Source organism: Sus scrofa, chromosome 5 (assembly GCF_000003025.6).
Source record: "Sus scrofa isolate TJ Tabasco breed Duroc chromosome 5, Sscrofa11.1, whole genome shotgun sequence".
NCBI lineage: Eukaryota > Metazoa > Chordata > Mammalia > Artiodactyla > Suidae > Sus > Sus scrofa.
This window is the reverse complement of record NC_010447.5, coordinates 71,348,953-71,371,089: the sequence shown is the minus strand read 5'-3', so window position 1 is coordinate 71,371,089 and position 22,137 is coordinate 71,348,953. Positions and strand designations below refer to the sequence as shown.

The following is a 22,137-nucleotide window of genomic DNA, read 5'->3' as shown; positions in this document are numbered from 1 at the left end:
TGTTGTATGCTCACAGCAAAAGGTCAATTAGCAGATTCCTCAGGGTATTTAAAGTTTTGTGTTATCTTCTAAATGTTAAGTTGAAGTTAGAAATGTTTCATTTGGGAAAATTTTGCCGTAATATAGTCCATAGGATGAAAAGAATATATATTCCAGGTCAAAGATAGGGCGTGGTAGGAAACCTTCCTTTGCCTCCAGAAGCCTGAGAGGCTCTGAAGCCAGCTCAGGGCTGGCCACATCAATTCCCAGTGGTCCCCTCCTTGAGATGGCAAGGAACTTGAATGCTTTTTAATACTTAGCCTCTTTTCACTGATTGACTCTGAACTGGTATGAAGAGGCAGTTAGAAGTAGTCCAAAATACAGTTTTTCATGCTTGTTTAATATGAGAAAAGCCTGAGCCTGCACATAAACTATGGGTGTATGTTCTGGTAGAGGTTTGAAAGTATAAAGAGAAGAGAATAACCGGTGGGTCACAGTGTTGTTCCAAGTGAAGACCAGAGGGAGGGAGACTAAGAGCTTAGGTAGAGGGATGACCTCTGAGCCTCTCTCTTTCAGAGCATAGAGGAAAAGACATGAGGATAGATGTGGCTCTATCTTTGTTCATGTCTGAGTTTAAAGTTGAAAAAGGTCATGCCTAATCCCTTCAGTTTTCCCTGGGAAACAAGACAAGGCCATCTTCTAAACGATTAGTGAGGGCAATAACATTTGGGGTTGGAGGAGAGTTGTGGGCCTTTGGGATATCAGTTGTGGGGGTGCAGAAAATCGCTGATTAGGAACAGGCTGAGGCTCCAGCTGTGGTCAGATACTGTGAATACGTGTAGCTTTATCAATATGCCTGGCTATGATAGTTCTCCCCCAGCGCAGAACAGCCTAGAAATAGAAATTAAAAACAAAGATGGTTGGAAAGAACAAAATAAAATGTATAGGTTGACCATATAGAAGTATAGAAATCATTGAGAGTCACAAAGCCATGAAATAGGTGACGCATCAGGAAGAAGAGAGCATGGAAGGCTTCTGAGATAGAAGAGCAGTTCCAGTAGTACAGAAGTAAGAAATTTTGAAGAAAAGACATGGGAAATCTGTGTTTTAGATCAGGGATCAGTAAACCACCTGTAAAGGGTAAGATAGGAAGCGTCTGTGGCTTTGCGGGTCAAACAGACTCTGTTAGACTTCTCAGCTCTGCCCTTAAAGTTGAAGGCAGTCATAGATAATAAGTAAAAAAACAAACAAACAAACAAAAAATGGCATGGCTATGTTTCAGTAAAACTTTATTTTTTAAAAGCAAGTGGTGGTCTGGATTTGTCTCAAAGACTGTAGTTTGCTGATCCCTGTTCCAGATGATGGTAATTTCCAAAATATCTAGAAAGTTAAGTGAAGATGAAGGCTGTTAGAAATCAAGGTGCCAAGATGCTCTAAGATTAGTATATTGACTGTAAACAATTTAGATCTGACAAGCTTCTAGAGAACACTCCAGTGAACAATAACAATACACATTCTTCATAGGTGCACAAGGAACATTCTCCAGTATAGAACACATGCTAGGCCATAAGTATGCAAACCTCAATAAATTTTAAGAAGGATTGAAGTCATACAAAGTATGTTCTCTGATTACAGTGGAGTGAAATTAGAAATCACAAATCACTAACAGAAGAAATTTGGAAAATTCATAAATGTATGGAAATTAAACAATGTACTCCCCAATTGCCAGTGGGTCAAAGAAGTCACAAGAGAAATTAGAAAGTATTTTGAGACATACCAAATACAGCATGCAACTAAAGCAGTGCTTAGGGAAAAATTTATAGCTTATACGTGCCTTCTTTAAAAGGATAAAGATATCAAAATCCAGGGAGTTCCTGTCATGGCGCAGCGGTTAACGAATCCGACTAGGAACCATGAGGTTGCGGTTTAATCCCTGGCCTTGCTCAGTGGGTTAAGGTTCCGGCATCGTGAAGTCACAGACATGGCTTGGATCTAGTGTTGCTGTGGCTCTGGTGTAGGCCATCGGCTACAGCTCTGATTAGACCCTAGCCTGGGAACCTCCATATGCTGCAAGTGCGGCCCTAAAAAGACCAAAAAAAAAAAAAAAAAAGATATCAAAATCCAAAATCGAATTTTCTGTCTTACGAGAAAAAAGCAATAATCAGGTCTGAGATGTTGCCTAAGGAGATGGAATGGGATGAAAGCCCAGGTAGAGAAGTTGATCTTAGATGAGAAGAACAGCTTCTCTTTGGAGCTGGAGCATAGGAAAGTAGAATGGTTGTGTGTTTACTGTAAAATTATAACTCTCCTTCTTTATCACTTTCGTCTGTTTTCTCTATAAAGCTGGAGTTGACGTCATTTGTGGAGAGTGAAGGGAAATGGAGCATTAGAGATTTGAGCAATTGTTTTTTTGTAGGATGGTTGAAATAGTCCTTCTATGGAATGACTAGAGAAAACTATTGAGAATTTCAGGCTTTGGGGGATCCTTTTGAGGCTGATAGTAGTGTGTTCTAGAAGAACTGCTGATGTGTCCTGTTGTGTAATTCCTTCAGCTGTATTTGCATTTGTGGGTGAAGGCACAGAAAAGACAGATTTTTGCATTCATATGTCGCTAGGGTTTTTGCTAAATTGGTGAGATGAGAAGATAAATAGGCAGGGAAATTTAGGATATTGAAATTGGTGGCTCATGGTCAAAAAGCTAGATAAGGACAAAACCAAAGAAAGGAAAAAGATAATGTAAAGGAAGCAAAGAGTCAATTAACTGGAGGTCACCAGGAGGTCTAATATGCAAAATTGGCTTCATGAGGGCAGGAAACCTCTTTTGCTTACTAATGTGTCCCAGCCCCTGGAATAGTGCCTGGCAAGTAGTAAATGTAAAATACTTGGATTTTTTGAATGAATGATTGTGGCAGAGCAGGGATTATTTAGTAAGAAAGCTGGAAGAATGGGAGGTTGTGGTCAGAGCTGGATGCTTGAAGGAGTGATGGAGGAGACAGCGTTACAGATAGCATCTCGTATATCCGACGTGCATGGACAGTAGCTTCTCAGTAAATATTAGCCTTTATCATTATGTTTTTTGACCTTTTATAGGAAATAGTGATTCTTAGAGAAATTAAGTACAGTCATTTCTCTACACATGGGTGAGTTGACATTCCCCAAGTATCATTCATTAAAAGCCATTGAAACAATCTCATGTAGACAGAATAAACAAACAAAATACTAGTAGGAATAATCTTTCTTTCCAGATTATTCTACTGTAGTTCACAAGGACAGAGGCTCAGAGTACTTCTCATGCTTTCTATTATTTTGCTTGTCACAGATGTGCACAATTTTAGATTCACAACGCTGTATCACGTTTCTAAAGTATACTGATCTTTCAATAGGCTTTGAAAGACTTCTTTTTTGCTTTTAGTATAGGGCTGAAGTCTCATTTAAAAATAGTCTGTTTGGGAGTTCCCATGGTGGCGCAGTGGGTAACGAATCCAACTGGGAACAATGAGGTTGCGGGTTCGGTCCCTGCCTTGCTCAGTGGGTTAAGGATCTGGCGTTGCCTTGAGCTGTGGTGTAGGTCGCAGACGTGGCTCAGATCCTGCGTTGTTGTGGCTCTGGCGTAGGTCAGTGGCTACAGCTCCAATTCGACCCCTAGCCTGGGAACCTCCATATGCTGTGGGAGCGGCCCAAGAAAAGGCAAAAAGACAATAAATAAATAAATAGTCTATTTGCAGAGAAAAGGTTTGCAGACAGAGACTGAAATGGCAATGATCTAATTTTTAAACAATGCCAGTCTTTTCCCATTTAGCTAAATGAATTAAGGAAGTATTTTGATTTTGAATATTCCTGTCTTTTTTGGGTAACTTGCAGTAGTTCTTACCCTGCTTCTCTCCCACACCCCACTGTGTAATTACTTGTAAACAGTAGACATTTAATAAGTCTGTACTGACTGATATTTAATTACATAATAAGCAGTTCTCCAAAATGCCCTTCTCTCTGCCTCTTTGCCTGGTGATTTTCTCTTATGATCCAGGTCAAATACCATCTCTGAAATTATCCCCCACTCTCACAGGCAAATATATAGGCCTCTGTCCTTAGAGTAGTTCTCAGCTGTTTTCTGTCATATTACCATTACTTACTGGTATACCTATTTTGCAACCTTGCCTTTTGTCTACCCAGGAGCAGGGACTTTGACTTAGACATTTAGGGTCTCCGTTCCTTGTATGTGCCTGCTGTGTATGAAGGGCTCCGGGTTTGTCCAGCAAATAGGATGACACCGAGAAAAGTCCTCTGCAAGCATACTCTAGACTTCTGTTGGGAAACCTAGCCTTCCAAAGGAGTTTGCCTCTTTAAAATTTTCCTGCAGTTAGGATACTACTGTTAGATGAGCAGTGATTATCTGGTTATGGCATTGTAATCTAACTAGTGCATGTCATTAACTTAGAGAAAGTTAGTGTTTTTTCCTATACCAATCTCCTTTATTTCTTCTTTATTTTTTTTTAAATTGTAATACAGTTTTGAAAGATCACAACTTCTTTTAATTAGGCATAAAACATATAGTTGATTTTCAGTTATATTCATTAAAAGTACAAATGTCCATCAAGACGTTAGTAGTGATCATTATTTGAGTGGTGGTATTTTTATTTTTTAACTTTTTTGTTTAGATATAATATTTTTCATTCTCTGAATTTTCTACTTTGTGATCTATATTGGGGGGAAATCCATTTTTTTAAATATATGGTACATGGTAGAGACATTTAAGAGAAATAAATGCTTTGGAATAGTTTGGAACCAGGCAGCTGGGTCCAAACAGCCCAGTCCATGCTCTTGTAACAATCTCAGTGGCTTAGAAAAGCAAAAGTATTTTTACCGCAGATAGACTGGGATTCTTCTAGTGTTGCAGCCCAATCCTCCTCTATCTCAGGGTGCTTTCTGAAGTGGCTGCAGCCTGAAGAGGGAGAGATGGAAGAGACCAGCCAACTCGCACCTGCCTCAGCACATGGCCAAAATTAGTCCCATGGCCCCAAGCTTATTGCAAGGAAGAGTGGAAAATGCAAGGGAGGGAGTTCCCACTGTGGATCAGCAGGTTGCAAACCTGACGAGTGTCCATGAGGATGCAGGTTCGATCCCTAGCCTCTCTCAGTGGGGTAGGGATCTGACATTGCCGTCATCTGTGGTGTAGGTTGCCGATGCTGCTCCATTCCCCTGTTTCTGTGCTGTGGTGGAGGTCAGCAGCTGCAGCTCTTATTTGATCTCTAGCCTAGAACGTCCATATGCTGCAGGTGCAGCCCTAAAAAGATAAAAAAGAAAAAAAAAAAAAAGGGAGGTAGCACATAGGACACTGGGTGCTGAGCACCAATTGTCTCTGCTAAATGACCTTTTACATTGTACTGTCTTTGTCATTTTATAGTTACTGTGATGAATGTATGTTGGATCCAGACTGCGGTTTCTGCTATAAGATGAATAAATCAGCCATCATTGACTCCTCCTGTGTTCCAGTTAATAAAGCATCTACAAATGAGGCAGCCTGGGGCAGGTATGTCATTCATTACATACCAAAAATATATACACTAAAATTTCAGAGTGAGACTTACTTTTGAACTTACAGAATGACTGCGCTTATAGTCAATGACTGTACTTCTTTTAAACTGGTCTTCTTTGAAAGAATCTTTGAAACGTCTTTATAACGGACGTTACTTGGCAGCATACTCTGAGGAGAGTGGGTACACAGCATCAAAACTATATGTTTCACAACCTTAGAGTATGAACAGAAGCCTAGACTTCAGGAAACCCAAATTCCAGACCCACCTCCACCCTAATAAGCCAAACAAGTTTGGATCTTGCTTCAGGTGTTCCTCAGTATTGCCAAGGCAGTTTCTCCTGTTGAGTATTTTTTAATTATACCAATAATTTCCAGACTCCCAAACCTAAGTGAAAGACAGAAAACTATCAAGTCAAAATGAATTACAATTACTTTAAATTCTTTCATTCTTATAGTACTTTCCTAGAAGTCAGAGAAATTAAACAAAATAAGGATAAAGTTGGTAATCACAGGCATGTAGCCACTTGGAGAAACTTTATACCTTTTTCCTTTTGACAAATCACATTGGTTTGTAGTAGGAACAGAAATGAAATATTTGTATAGAACAAATAAGCCCCTATTTTTGAACTAATAGTCATAATCATGGATACAAAAATATATATGTTTTATTTGAATGGTTTTAACCTGTTTTGTGTTTTAAAGTCTCATAGAAAGAATAGTAAGTATCCTCTCATTCTGTCTGCCTCCTAATACTGATGAAGGCAATGGCATCTATAATAAAGTGCTTGTGTCTCCTAGAAGCCATGAAGTATAATGTAACATTATTAATCATTATGCTATTGTCATTAATCATTTTGTTAGGGAGTTCCTGGCGTGGCGCAGCAGAAACGAATCTGACTAGGAACTATGAGGTTGTGGCTTTGATCCCTGGTCTTGCTCAGTGGGTTCAAGATCCAGCATTGCTGTGAGCTATGGTATAGGTCGCAGATGCTGCTCAGATCTGTGTTGCTGTGTCTGCGGCGTAGGCCTGCAGCTGTAACTCTGATTAGACCCCTAGCCTGGGAACCTCCATATGCCGCAGGTGCAGCCCTAAAAAGCAAAAGAAATTTTTTAACTTGAAAAAAATCATTTTGTTAGGAAATTACTTCAAAAAAGTAGAAGTAAATTATATGGTAGTTGAGTGAAAATCTAGACCACATTTTAAATACACTGATTGAAAAGAAATATGTGTAAAGAAATGCAATTATCACTTAAAATGAAAACTTGAAAGCACTTCTTTTGTTATTTTTTTTTTTTTTTTTGTCTTTTTAGGGGCACACCTGTGGCACATGGAGATTCCCAGGCTAGGGGTCCAATCAGAGCTGCAGCTGCTGGCCTACACCACAGCCACAACAGCACCAGAATCTGCAGCCTACACTACAGCGCACAGCAACGCCAGATCCTTAACCCAGTGAGCGAGGCCAGGGATCGAACCTGTGTCCTCATGGATTCTAGTCAGATTCGTTTCCACTGAGCCAGGATGGGAACTCAGAAAGTGCTTCTTTTAAAAACACCCAGTATACAATTTTTATCAGCCAAACTTTATTAGGAAGTTAATTGATTAACTATTTCTGGCTATAGTAGTTTACAGTTTTAATCCTTACAATGTTTTTTCAACAGGAAAAAGCCTGAAAGTAACTAGTCTAGAATTATGAACATGTTATGAAATTTGTGTTTGTAGTTTCCTGTATTTTGTAGAATTATTTTATAAACTCGAGAAATGTCTACTGATAGTAAGGGACACTAAAATTAGATGTTTCTCTCTTCTTCAGTAAATCTAGAGCTCTAAGGCCTCAAAGGAGGAGTTTTGTTCTTTTTGCAAATAACAAATTATACAACTTTTTAATAGAAATATGTATTACTTCTTTTATTTCAACTTGTTCTTAGGTTTTATTTATATTTTTATACCATTATTCCTTGACTACACACACTACTAGAGAAAAGGGACAGGTGACATCCAAGTAGGAAAAATACAAAGAACGGAACAAAGCATATAAAGAACTTTTATGTTTGCAGAATATTCTTAAAGTAATCTCTACCCTTTTACCCACAAAAACAAGTTTCCTCACTCTTCTCTTTGCTGAGCAACAGCACTCCTCTAGGCTTGCCCACTGTGCTGGGTCGCCTCAGTCTGTTTTAGAAAGGAAGCAAAACCTACAGGATGTGTTTACATGAAAAATTCCCACAACAGAATTTCCATTTGTAGGTAAGATAGCATTCACTGTATTTTTCTTGGTTGGTTGGTTGATAGTGGTTGATGGGTTTTATGCAAATGAAATTTTCATTTGCATAAAATGAAAACTCTACCATTACCTTAGCGTCAAATCTGAATATACTTTTTTTTCTTTTTTTTTTTTTTTTTTTTTTTGCTTTTTAGAGCTGTACCCGCAGCATATGGAGGTTCCCAGGCTAGGGGTCAAATCTGAGCTGTAGCTGCTGGCCTACACCACAGCCATAGCCATAGCAACACGGGATCCGAGCCGCGCATCTACGACCCTACACCACAGCTCACGACAATACCGGATCCTTAACCCACTGAGCAAGGCCAGGGATCAGACCTGAAACCTCATGGTTCCTAATCAGATTCATTTCTGCTGTGCGACAGTGGGAACTCCTACTGTTTATAGATGTTTTAGGGCCAAGCATTGAGGCAATTCATACACATAAATTCCGATCTCTTATTGTAATTGTTTCCTGAAAAGACACCATTTGGAATGATAATACCCTTCATGATGGGGATAGCATGCTGACTTTGATGTACTCTGAAATGTCCCACATGATGAAAACCATTTGTCCTATAATTGAGTATCATTGATGGAAAAAAACTTTTAAGTCAGTCAGCATAGTTTTCTATGTCTATGTTGTTATATTTCAGTTGAGAGGTTTTTTTTTTTTTTTTTTTACAATTTAGTTTTCCAAAAGAGAGCTACAAATTGCCAACAAGCACATGGAAAACTGTTCAACATATCTAATAATAAATGCAGTCAAAACTACAATGAGTTATTACCTCAGACCCATTAGGATGGCTACTATCAGAAAAACAAAAACAAAACAACAGTTGTTGTGGAGGAGGTGGAGAAATTGGAAACTGTATGCAGAAATTGCAACTGTAGGTTGATAGGAAGGCAAAATAGCGCAGCCACTATGGAAAATAGTTCAGCAGTTTTACGGAATTTTAAGATAGAATTATATACTATCTAACAATTCCATTTCAATATATACAAAAGAATTGAAAGCAAAGTCTTGAAGGGATATTTGAATACGCATGTTCACAGCAACATTATTCACAATAGCCAAAAGATGGAAGCAGCTCTAAGTGTCATTTGATGGATATATGAATAAATAAAATGTAATACGTATAATAATGTATTATTCATATTTAAAGGAAGAAATTCTGATACTACAACATAAATGAAACTTGAAGACATGATGATAACTGAAATGAGCAAATACCATATAATCAGGTTTATAGAGACAGAAAGAAGACTGGTGCTTGCCACAGGAAGGGGGAAGAAGGGAATAGGAAGTTGCTTAATAGGTATGGAGTCTCAGTTTTGGAAAATGGAATGAGTTTTGGAGATTGCTTGCACAGTAAGGTGAATATACTTAACACTACTGAATGTAGTAGTGAACAACTCTACAATTTAAAATGAAAATTTAAAATGGTTAATTAAGATGGTAAATTTTAAGTAATGTGTTTACAATCAAAAATTTTAGAAAGGAAAACCCATATGAAAATCATGTAGCATATTTCTAGAAAATACAGCACACTGAGCTTATGGAAAACTTTCTCCTCTTGCCTGTCATCCTCTGTACCTCCCACATACATCCCACACACATGCAAATACAGGTTTAATTCACAGCTGAAATTGAGAGGAATGCCAAGGTGTGCCACCAGTGAGAGGAGAAGCAGTGAGAACAATGTGGAAATCCAAGAGTCCATGGGAATATCAGAACAGAAGCCAGTCTAACCGGTGAGGAGCTAGTGTTGTAGGTGCTGAGAAGACAAACCTTCAGGCTTTGCCTCTGGAGCTATGATGGGCTACAGAGGCTCTAAAATAGAGACAGAAACTGTTGGGCTGGGCTGGGCTGGGCTGGGCAGGGCAAGACAAGCTGCTAACTTCTTTGCTGCCCACTTGAGACTTGAGTAGCAATAGTAACCATGAGAAAGCAAAACCAGGAGCCTTTAACGTGGGGAAATATGTTCTAATTTCACACTTCTTTTGTGAAGGGGAACCATAAGTTGAGAAACATGTATAGTTAAAGAAAAAAAAAAAGTGAATCCCAAACTGGAGACATTCATAGAGCCAACTCAGAAATAAACATGCAGTTGTCAGAATCCAGGACACATGAGACTTCCATAGAAAGCATTTATGAGATGGCATTCAAAATTTTTAAACTACATCAAATAACGAGGGAAAGAAAGCCACCACCAAGCGTGATAGATAGAGGAATGATTATCTAAAGAAACTGGCATTCCAAAAAAAGTTATGAGACTTTAAAATAATACATTTAAAATGAATAAAGGAAATAGTATCATTTTTTTCAATTATACTGAAAGCTGCACACTTAGGATTTCTGCAGTGTATATGGATAGTTTATGTATGTGTGTTTATATATATGAATATATAACAAATGTTATACTTAACTTTGCAAAAAAAACCTGGAAGGCTTAAATTCTAGATAAATAACAGGACGTGGTATGGGAACTTTTTTAAAAAAAAAGCCTTTACAATCAAAAGAAATGGAGATTATAATTGGTTTTGCAACTTGATAAATATAGGTGTTAAAAATCTAAGTGCAGTCTCTTAAAAATAGATACTAGTACAGAGGGGGAAAAAAGAATCAATTGAACTATTAATAAAGGCAGGAGAAGGGGGAAATTACAGGGAAAATACCATGGTTAAGAGAAACCATCAAAAAAAAAATAGCGAAATTAGTTATATGTAAATGTCCACTAGAATAAAAATAATTAAACATACCTATTAAAGGAAGAGATCCTCACACTAGATCACTGGATTTTTTAACCCAATTGTATGCTGTTTATAGGAGATAATTATAAAAAGGTTGGAAATTAGGAGTGGAAAAAATTAGATAAGTGCTCAATCAAGGAGACAAAAAAATTAGCACCAACAAGCTGAATGTAAGAGTTAAATAGTGGGAGTTCCCGTTGTGGCTCAGTGGAAATGAACCTGACTGGCATCCATGAGGACACAGGTTCGCAGCCTGGCCTTACTTATTGGGTTAAAGGATCCAGTGTTGCTGTCAGCTGTGGTATAGATCACAGACATAGTCAGATCCTGCAGGGCTGTGGCTCTGGTGTAGGCCGGCAGCTGTAGCCCCAATTCGGCCCCTAGCCTGGGAACCTCCATATGCCGCAGGTGTGGCCCTAAAAAGACAGAAAAGGTTAAAAAAAAAAGAGTTAAATAATGTCTGTAACACATAGAGAATTTTATTCTTTTCAAGCAAACATAAAGCACTTAGGAAAATTTACCATATTCAAGCACAAAGCATAAATTTATGTAAATGTAAATTATAGTAAATACTAAGTAAATCCAGAATATCAATATTGTGCAAAATGTCTTTTTTATCCAAAATGCAATAATAACACTACACAGCAATAGAAAGATATTTATCACCCCTCCTCCCTTAGTCTGGAAAAACTTTTTAAAAATTCAGATTAATTAATGGGTTAAGAAGAAATCATAATGGAAACCAGAACATTAAGATTAGTAACAGGATCCACAAGACGTGAGAGCTAGAACACCCTCGAATAAGCCGAGGATGGATTTAAAGATAAGAGGGAAAAAAACCAGTACAAAGCAAAGAAATGCTAGAGAGGATCAAAAAACAAAACATTGGTTCTTAGAGAAGACCAATTTAATGAAGAAACCTCTGGCAATACTTGTTAAGAAGAGAGAGAATATTGAGAATGAGAAAAAGGGAATACAATAGCAGATAGAAAACATCTTAACACTCAGAAGGGAATATTATGAAAAATGTCCAGTGCATTTGAAAACAGATAAAACGGACAATTTTCTAGAAAACATAGTTTTCCAGAACAAATTTGGCACCTCTGTGAAGTGTTATTTTTTTATTCCCATTTTGTAGATGAAGATGGTGATGCTTAGAGGGTCTGAAGGACTTTCTTGAAGTCAAATAGCCAGTAAATCCACTGCTTTTCAGGGAGCAACAACTGCATGGTAGAAAGATGAACATTTTTGAGTTAGTTTCAAATTTGAGCTTTTATCACTTACCTCATAAGAAACACTGCGACAGCCTGGGCCCTCCTGCGTCCCAGCCTTCTTCTGTAAAATGGGTATGATTGCTGTGTTGAACAATAGGGATTTATTTTTATTGAAGTATAGTTGATTTACAGTATTGTGTTAATTTCAGGAGTACAGCATAGTGATTCAGATTTTTTTAGATAATATTCCATTATAGTTTATTCTGATATATTAAGTGTAATTCCCTGTGCTATACAGTAGGACCTTGTTTTTTATGTTTTATGTATAGTAGTCTGTATCTGTTGATTCCCAATTCCAAATTTATCCCTGTCCCCCTTTCCCCTCTGGTAACCGTAAGTTTGTCTTCTATGTCTGTGAGTCTGTTTCTGTTTCGTATATGGATTCATCTGCATTATTTTTTAGATTCCACATATAAGTGATATAATATTTGTCTTTATCTGACTTGCTTCACTAAACATAATATTCTCTAAGTCCATCCATATTGCTGCAAATGGCAATATTTCATTCTTTTTTATGGTTGAATAATAATAGCCCATTGTATGTAAAACCCAGCAGCCCATGAGAATACATATATCTCACATCTTCTTAAGCCAGTCTCTGTTGACAGGCACATGGGTTGCTGCCATGTCTTGGCTATTGTAAATAATGCTGCTGTAAACATGGGATGCATATATCTTTTTGAATTACAGTTTTCATTTCTTTCTGAATATATATACCTAGGAGTAGGATTGCTGGATCATGTGGTAGCACTATTTTTAGTTTTTTAAGAAGCTGTGTCTATTCATCCACCTCCATCTCTCTCAGCTCTCTATACACACAAAACCATAAATAATCTACACTGGTACTTGAAACATCCTGACTCTTTAAATATAATTTTTTTTTTCTTTTTGAGGCCACATCCATGGCATGTGGAGGTTCCCAGGCTAGGGATTGAATGGGAGCTAGCTACAGCTGCCGGCCTGCACCACAGCCACAGCAGTGCAGGATCTGAGCTGCATTTGTGACCTACACCATAGCTCACAGCAATGCCAGATCCTTAACCCACTGAGTGAGGCCAAGGATCAAACCTGCAACCTCATGGTTCCTAGTCAGATTCATTTCTGCTGCTCCATGATGAGAACTCTCTTTAAATATAATTTTTAAATGTGCTGATTCAGTACTTGTTTCCTATACTACAACATTTTTGTTCTGTAATTAGACACCCCAAAGTAGTTCCTTATTTGTCAATTAATTGTTCTAACTTCCACTGAACACCTGATTTATTGTATTCATTCAACAGAGATGTTTTTCTCTAAGCTACACTCTACTGCAATGCCCAGCCTGTTTTCCTAGCATTCCCATCCCTCTCCCACACAGCATTCTAGTCAGTCTAAACCCCCTTGCTATCACCCTAGTATCCATTATGATTTCCCATCTCTTAGCCTTTCCTCGTGTGTTGCTTTCTGCCTAGGATTTATTCACCTTCTCCCTCTTTTGAATCTCTGCCTCTGGCTTCTAACCATTATTTTTTCTCTGGGGCAGTCTCTCTGATTAGCCCCAGAAAACAATGCTTATTGTATCCTTTGTTAGCCTCCAGCACTTCCCTGTGTAACTTATATGACCATTATACTGTCTTACAGTAATTTGAGTTTGGATGTATCTTTTCTTTTAGATTATAAATTCCAGTGTCCATATCCTGCACTATTTTAAATCTATTTGGTTAAATAGCAAAATGGAAAAGGTTGCCATCACCAGAAAATACATAACGATGTGAAAATACCAAAGCTCCAAATGAGAGAATATAATGTTCCTCTCATTTCATTTTAGTTCCATCTTCTACGTTAATACTTAAATCCAGGAAAGGAAATCTCTAAAGGAAAAATGAGTGTAATCCAATTTTAAGTAACAATATTAAATGCTTACCTGGTACTAATTAAAACACTAGAAAGGTTTAAAAAATAAAAAATCATGTACTTCAAATATGTGTACTGTATATTGCTTGTAGTCATACTACATGAACAATACTTGTTAATAAATATTGGGAAAAATATTCAGCACATTTCTTCAAAACATTCACTGAAATGCTAGAGAAGCAATATATCTATGGTGATAGTATAAGGTCAAGTATATTATGAAAGTAGGCCAAATAGGAGAAACAGAATATTGCCTTTATCATCTGTTCTTTTTTAATTTTTAGATGTGTATCAGTTTTGCATTTAGAAAAATAATTTATCATTAGCAAACTATCAGTATTTTAATTATTCATATACAAGATATTTTTATTAACTGTTCATATTAGGGATTTAAAATTCTCAAGCTATACTCCTAAATTAGTAACAGTATAGTGTAAAATTTTTACTAGCATATTTTTTAATTGTTTTATTATAACTAATTTAAAGTGTTCTGTCAATTTCTGCTGTGTAGCAAAGTGACCCAGTTATCTACACATTCTTTTTCTCATATTATCTTCTATCATGTTCTAGCAAAAGTGTCTGGATGTAGTTCCCTTGTGCTATACAGCAGGACCTCATTGCTTATCCATTCCAAAGGTAATAGTTTGCATCTACCAACCCTAGACTCCTACACCATACCATTACCTCTGCATTGGAAACCACAAGTCTTCTCCATGTCTGTGAGTCCATTTCTATTCTGTAGATAGATTCATCTGTGTATATTTTAGATTCAATATCTAAGTGATTATCATATGGTATTTGTCTTTTCTCTTTCTGACTCACTTCACTTGGTATGAGAATCTCTTGATTCCCCCTATGTTGCAGCAAATGGCATTGTTTTGTTCTTTTTTGTGACTGAGTAGTATTCCATTGTGTATATATACCACTTCTTAATCCATTCATCTGTCAATGGACATTTAGGTTGTTTCCATGCCTTGGCTATTGTGAATATTCTGTAGTGACCATGAGGTTGCATGTATCTTTCAATAAAAAGTTGTGTCCGGATATATGCCCTGGAGTGGGATTGTTGGATCACATGGTAGTTCTATATTTAGTTTTCTGAGGTACCTCCATTCTGTTTTCCATAGTGGTTGTACCAATTTACATTCCTGCCGCATCCTCTTTTCTCCCTCTTTTCCACACATCCCCTTTCTCCACATCCTCCCCAGTGTTTGGTATTTGTAGACTTAATAATGATAGCCATTTTGACTGGTATGAAGTGGCCAGTTATATGAAGTTTTGATTTGCATTTCTTTAATAATTAGTGATGTTGAACATTTTTTTCATGTTACTGTTGGCCACCCCTATGTCTTCTTTGGAGAAATGTTTATTCAGGTCTTCTGCCCGTTTTTCAACTGTGTTGTTTGCTTTTTTGCTGTTGAGTTGTATGAGCTATTTGTATATTTTGGAGATTAACCCTTTGTCAGTTGCATCATTTGCAACTATTTTCTTCTGTTCTGTAGGTTGTCTTTTTTTTTTTTTTTTTTTTTTTTTTTTAGTTTCCCTTATTGTGCACGAGCATGTAAGTTTGATTAGGTCTCATTGGTTTATTTTTGTTTTTATTTCTATTGCCTTGGGAGACTGACCTAAGAAAACATTCATATGGTTCATGTCAGAGAATGTTTTGCCTATGTTTTCTTCTAGGATTTTTATGACACGTTGTCTTATGTTTAAGTCTTTAAGCCATTTTGAGTTCATTTTTGTGTGTGGTGTGAGGGTGTGTTCTAGTTTCTACATGTAGATTTTTTTTTCTTTAATGTGTTTGTGGGAGAAGGTAGCATCACATCTTACCCTCTACCATCTTGATCCTGCTACCCATATACTTTATTTAGAGAGAAGTAACAGGGAATCTAATATAGAATGTTTTAATTATTTTTTAATTGTTTTAATTTTATTTTTTTTTCTTTTTATGGCCGCACATGCTGCATATGGAAGTTCCCAGGCTAGGGATTGAATTGGAGCTACAGATGCAGACCTGCGACATAGCCTCAGCAACACTGGATACGTAACCCATTGAGTGAGTCCAGGAATCAAACCTGTATCCTCAGAGAGACAGCATCATGTTCTTAACCCTCTGAGTCACAACAGGATCTCCTGGTTTTAATTTTTTTGGAAGTATAGTTGATTTACAATGTTTCAGGTGTATAGCAAAGTGATTCAGTTAACTATAATCACCATGTGTGCATTAGATCCCCAGAACTTACTCATCTTGTAACTGAAAGTTTGTGCCTTTTGACCAACTACTCCCTGTATTTCCCATTCCTCAGACCCTGGCAACTACGAGTCCACTCTCTGGTTCTATGAACTTGACTATTTTAGATTCCACATATAAGTAAGGTCATACGTATTTGTGTCTGATTTATTTCACTTAGCATAATGCTCTCCTGGCTCATCCATGTTGTCACACATGGCACGGTATTCTTTGTTTTCATAGGTAAGTGATGATGTTCCTGTGTGTGTGTACATATATATGTGTACATACGCGTGTGTGTGTGTATATAATCATATAAAAGCTAAGTTTTCTTTGTCCATACATCCATGGACAGACACTTAGGTTATTTCCATATCTTGACTCTTGTGAATAATGTTGCAGTGAATGTTCTTTATTATTCTGGATGAAAATTTCACTGAAAGCTTGAAAGTGAGATTGGTGTGTAATACATGGAAACCCGTTTATCAAAGCACTTGAGCCACTAAAACTTCTGAAGCATCAGGATGAGAAACTATCATATATACTGTTTATATAACTGTATTGATTTTGTTTTTTGTGGGTGCAGGCTGAAAATTGATTAGTAATGCAAAATCATCTTAACTTGTTTTAGCATTGAGTTTTTAGGAAGCAGTTGATTTTGCAGACCTATTGTTACTTTTTAATTATTTGGTTTGGGAAATAGTAAATCAGAATTCTGCTCAGGAAAATCCAGGGATGAAGGAAAGGGCAGAACAGAGTTAATCAATATTTTATATTTCAATAACGTCTGGAACTGTTTTCTGTATCTGTGCATTCACACTGTAGTTGTCATCTGGGGGAAAGCATGAATTTTCAAAACTTACTATCTACATATATTCTACCTATTTAATTATTCAACAAACATCGACTAATAACTTTGCCTCTAATCTAGCAATGTTTGTTATTCTAAAAACGGGGAGAGATTAAGTAGGACAGTTAAACAGACTTGAAAAAGAATTTCAAAATTGACTACAAAGCAAAGCAATGCCCTGGCCCTGGGCAATGTCACAGAAGCACTTGTAGTAGCATCAGAGTTAAACAAAGGATATATTATTGCTCAGAATATCCTCATCCCTATTAAGGAAGCTATTATCCTAAATTCTTTATTGATTTATAAGATATATGGTATCTTGGGAGCAGTGAACATTTAGTTAATAATTCCTGACCTATCCTCACAACTTTGCTCCTTTACATAGAAATTAAGAAGGAACTGTTCCATATCTTTTACAGTTAAACCAGGAAACATATTTAGTACTGCTGCTCATTTATGTCTGAGGAGTTCTGTCAGCCTGTGATCATTTCTGTCTGCCTTGAGCCAGGAGGGAGGCAAAGTGCTGAGATATCACATGAGGGAGGGAATTAGTCTTCTCTCTGTCTTAGGTTCTTGGCTAGGCTCTGTAACAAGACTGACTGACCAGAGACAACAAACAAGTTTGTTAGCATCTGTGTGCCATATATACGTGTTAATGTGAGAAGCTCAGGGATGAGTTACTCAAAGAGGTGGCTTAGAATTCAGTCTCATATAGCATTTTCAACAAAGAACAGTAACTTTTAGAGAAGCGACAAGATAAAGGCAAGGGATCTTGAGTCTCTAGAGGGGGCAAGTTGTAGGAAGGTGAATCTAGGGGAAAGGAATGGGAGATAAAGGCTCGTTGGCAAAGTTTGTTATGTGTGTTGCTCTGGTGCCATCTCCAAGCTGATAAGGGTCTAAGTTGTTCTCATGATTAACTTTTGTCCTTGTCAGTAGAGAGGGAAGGAGGGACATCTTTGTAGGTTTATGTCTTGCTTTTAGACAAATGGGGGAAGGGCAGAGAACTTTTCCTGCATTTGTAACTTCTTAATTGCCTTTAGCTCAAAACAATTCTTATAGGATAAAAGCTATTTTTGCATGACATAGTCTGGTTTCTTTTAGTTGGTATAACCATGAAGGGGCTCACATCTAGGAATGTCAATTGGGTCAGAGGACCGGCCCGAGGAAACTCAGCAGCAGAGTGCAAATGCAGGAAGCTTAGAGAGAGAATGAAGAGCTGGAAAATGTTATCATAAAATACCCAAATTAGGAGGACAAAGTAGAGAGGAAACTGGAGAAATAGAATGGAGACAAAACAGAGCAAGTTTGGAGTTCCCTTCGTGGCTCAGCGGAAAGGAATCTGACTAGTATCCATGAGGACACAGGTTCGATCCCTGGCCTCGCTCAGTGGGTTAAGGATCCAGTGTTGCTGTGAGCTGTGGTGTAGGTCACAGACCTGGCATGGATCTGGTGTTGCTGTGGCTGTGGTGTAGGCCAGTGGCCTACAGCTCCGATTCGACCCCTAACCTGGGAACCTCCATATGCTGTGAGTGCAGCCCTAAAAAGAAAACAAACAAAAAAGGAGCAAGCTCTGTTTTGAAGACAAGCTCCAGGAAGGCAGCTCAAGAAACACACAGAATATGATCAGCCTTCTCTGTAGCGAGTTTTTTCTCATTTGCAGATCTCTCTTGGCTAGGCAAGGAATTACCTTTGAAGGCATCAGAATTGCCCTCAGTATTGGCAAAATCCTCATAAGATTGACAGCTTTTTTTCTTACAGATTTTGTATTTGGTAGCTCTATACATTGGGTACAGATATTTCTTAAATCTATATTTAACATATAAAAAGTTAAAGACGAAATAGTATGTATAGCATTAAATTTTTAAGATTTTTATTAGAATATAGTTGATTTATAGTATTGCATCAGTTTCTTCTGCACAGCTAAATTTTACTGTCTAATCTCTACAAATAACTTTTTTATGAATATGGTTAGATGAAGGGTACTGTATCTTTGTTTCATTAAACCCCTCAGCATTCTTCTGTTTCTTTTCTCAACTGGCTTCTATAAAATTTGTGCAACCTATGGTGCAGCAATTTCATTTGAGGCAAATCATTGTTTTCTGCTTTAGATGAGAAGCTAATAGAATATAAATTATTGAGCGCCAAAATATGTGGCATATGTAATCCACAACTAGAAGCTGGCAGTGCCCATCCTAAATTGAAATAGTGGAGAGAGTGGGATGGACCAGGAATTTGGTGTTAATAGATGCAAACTGTTGCCTTTGGAATGGATAAGCAATGAGATCCTGCTGTATAGCACTGGGAACTATATCTAGTCACTTAGGATGGAACATGATGTAGGATAATATGAGAAAAAGAATGTACATATACATGTGTGACTGGGTCATCTTGCTGTACAGTAGAAAATGGACAGAACACTGTAAACTAGCCATGATGGAAAAAATAAAAATCATTTATAAATAAATAAATAGAAATAGGAATGAAAGTGATCGCCCCCATGGATTTGTTTGTGATTTGTAGCCGCGATGTAACCTTGATTGGTCACCTCCTCCATCCAACCCCACACAAATACACCACCCCTCAAATGAATGACGTAAAACTGGTTGTGAGCTAATCTGAGTCCTTGAAAAGGGACTTTCTAGCCCTTATGAATTTGGGGACTCCTGAGTGAGACATTCAAAGAAGTTAGTGTTTTCCCAATACCATTCATTCCTCTTTTATCTCCCAACTCAAAAAATTGAATGAGATAGTCTGTGTGTGCTGTTTTGAAAAGAGAAACTCATGCACTACCTACATATTCCTTTCTCCCTCCCCAAGGCATTTGTGATTCTTGGCATTCTGAAAACGGGAATGACCCAGACCATATTGGAATAATAATATACATGCCCAAAATAAGCGAAATGATCGGGCACATCCAATGTATTGGATATAAAACAAGTTCAAAGCACCTGATCCTCTATATCTTTTTTATTAAAGTCCTTCAAACCCTTAAAAATAGTAATATTCAGAATTCTTCTAAATTTAATAACGCATTGCTTTCGCCAGCCTATCACGAGGAGCTAAGTCAAATAAAAGTCAATGTAATGAGCTTCTGGCAGCATAGTCCAAAGAGATCCATGAAAGGACAAGTTTGTTTGTATCTGTTTGTTTTTTAATCTAGTGGGTTTTTTTAAGTCTGTGTGAATTTTCCTTTATACTAAAACATAGTCATATTCAGTTTAATATGATAATTGTTGTTACTTATCCATTGACTTTTCTAGACAACCCTAAGCTACCATCTCTCATCTCATCCTTCACCTCATTAGTGAAAAAAGGAAAATTTTTTCATTAATGGAAAGCAAGGAAATGTGCTTTTATTCTATAAGCACCTATGCTGATTTGAGAAGCATGGCAGTAATGCATAGACCCAACCTGGAAACACTCAGCGCACTAAAATTTTAAGTGGAATAAGCAAATTCTAGAGAAACTAATTCAGACCTCAGTTCAGTATCACCTAGAACACATTCTATGCCTCATGGATTTCAGTGTTCCAGTTAGAATGTTGTGAATCCTGAGGGAGCTACAGTGTAGCTAACTGAATAATACTTGGGCATCTAAGTGAGTTTCTTGAACAAAAAAATATTCTCTGAACAGAAAGGAAGATATTTCAGAAACCTCTGGCTTTATAATATCACCAAGTGATTCTGAAACACAAACATTACAAAATTATTTTACTTTCTACTTTTTTGGCTGCATCTATTTTAAATTTGTCTCTCTTACAGAGTGGGCCCTGTAATATAATTTGTTAACTAAAATAGAAGTTAATTATTTTTCTCAGACTGGAAATATAGGATGTTATTTCATTATAACTAACATATATTAAGGTACTTTTCAGCTATTACTCTGAAACACCCTATTCGCAGACACTTATGTACAACTGCTCTCTAGTACTTTATATAAACCTATAATTATTTTCTTACATTGCATTATGATTATTTATTATCTGTTTTTCTCTGACTGTCTTCAAACTGGAAATGTCTCCAGAGCAAAGTTGGGATAGTTTTTCTATCTGCCAGGCATTGTGCCTGGCACATAAACATCTCTCAGCAAGTGTGAATATTGTTGAAAGAATACTAATGAAGAAAATGAGAGTGCTTCGGCCACCAGTTCTCTGGGTATTTTGAAAAAGAATCTTTCAGGTTTATTCTTCTGGATGATTTTGTGTCACATGGACAAGGCCAGACTTTTTGGAGAAACTTAAAGTAGAAATGACAGTGGTTAACAATAAGGGCCAGGCCATCCTCACATCCACTGCAGCTCACAGACTTCTCTGCCTTATCCTGTCTCCTCTTTTTCTATTTATGACTCCTGGTTGAATATATGAGATTTGGGAAGGTTTTTCCAAAAGTCTAAAATCAGAAGTTCCCGTCGTGGCTCAGTGGTTAATGAATCCGACTAGGAACCATGAGGTTGTGGGTTCGATCCCTGCCCTCGCTCAGTGGGTTAAGGATCCGGCATTGCCGTGAGCTGTGGTGTAGGTCGAAGATGCGGCTCGGATCCCGCGTTGTTGTGGCTGTGGTGTAGGCCGGCAACTACAGCTCCAATTGGACCCCTAGCCTGGTAACCTCCATATGCTGCGGGAGTGGCCCAAGAAATGGCAAAAAGACCAAAAAAAAAAAAAAAAAAAAAAAAAGTCTAAAATCAATTGGCTTTTTCCAAAAGCCTAAAATCAGTTGTTATCTGGTATAAGAGAAGGAAGTCAGAAGACTTTGATTTTTTGAATTTTATTTTATTTTTTAATATAGTTTAATTGCAATGTGTCAAATTCTGCTGTACAGCAAAGTGACTCAGACATGTATATACATTCTTTTTTATATTTTCCACCATAGTCTATCCCAAGAAATTGGATATAGTTCCCCATGCTATATAGTAGGACCTTATTGTCTATCCATAATAAATGTAATAGTTTGCATCTGCTAGCCCCTGACTCCCAGTCCATCCCTCTCCCCCTTAGCAACTATAAATCTGTTCTCTCTGTCCATGAGTCTGTTTTCTCCTTTGTAGATAGGTTCATTTGTGCCATATTTTAGATTCCATGTATAAGTGATATCATATGATATTTGTCTTTCTTTGGCTTACTTCACTTAGCATGATAATCTCTAAATCCATCCATGTTGCTGCAAATGGCATTATTTCATTCTTTTCTTATGGCTGAATAATATTCCACTGTATATATGTACCACATCTTCTTAATCCATTCATCTGTTAGTGGACATTTAGCTTGTTTCCATAGAAAACTTTGATTTGTTTCTGAACTCAGTAACTGACCAGTGTGCCTTTGGGTCATTTATTTTTACCCGTCTGGTCCTCAGTTTGCTTGTCTTTAA

The 22,137-nt window shown here is 37.3% G+C and overlaps 1 protein-coding gene across 1 annotated transcript in view; it reads left to right on the top strand.

Annotated features, from left to right (window-relative positions):
- SLC2A13 (solute carrier family 2 member 13) overlaps positions 1-22,137 on the top strand; it is a 378,855-nt gene that overhangs the window by 302,764 nt on the left and 53,954 nt on the right. The window contains exon 7 of the mRNA XM_021092534.1: positions 5,381-5,506. Coding sequence (XP_020948193.1) covers positions 5,381-5,506 — 126 coding nt within the window. The remainder of the gene's footprint in view (positions 1-5,380; positions 5,507-22,137) is intronic.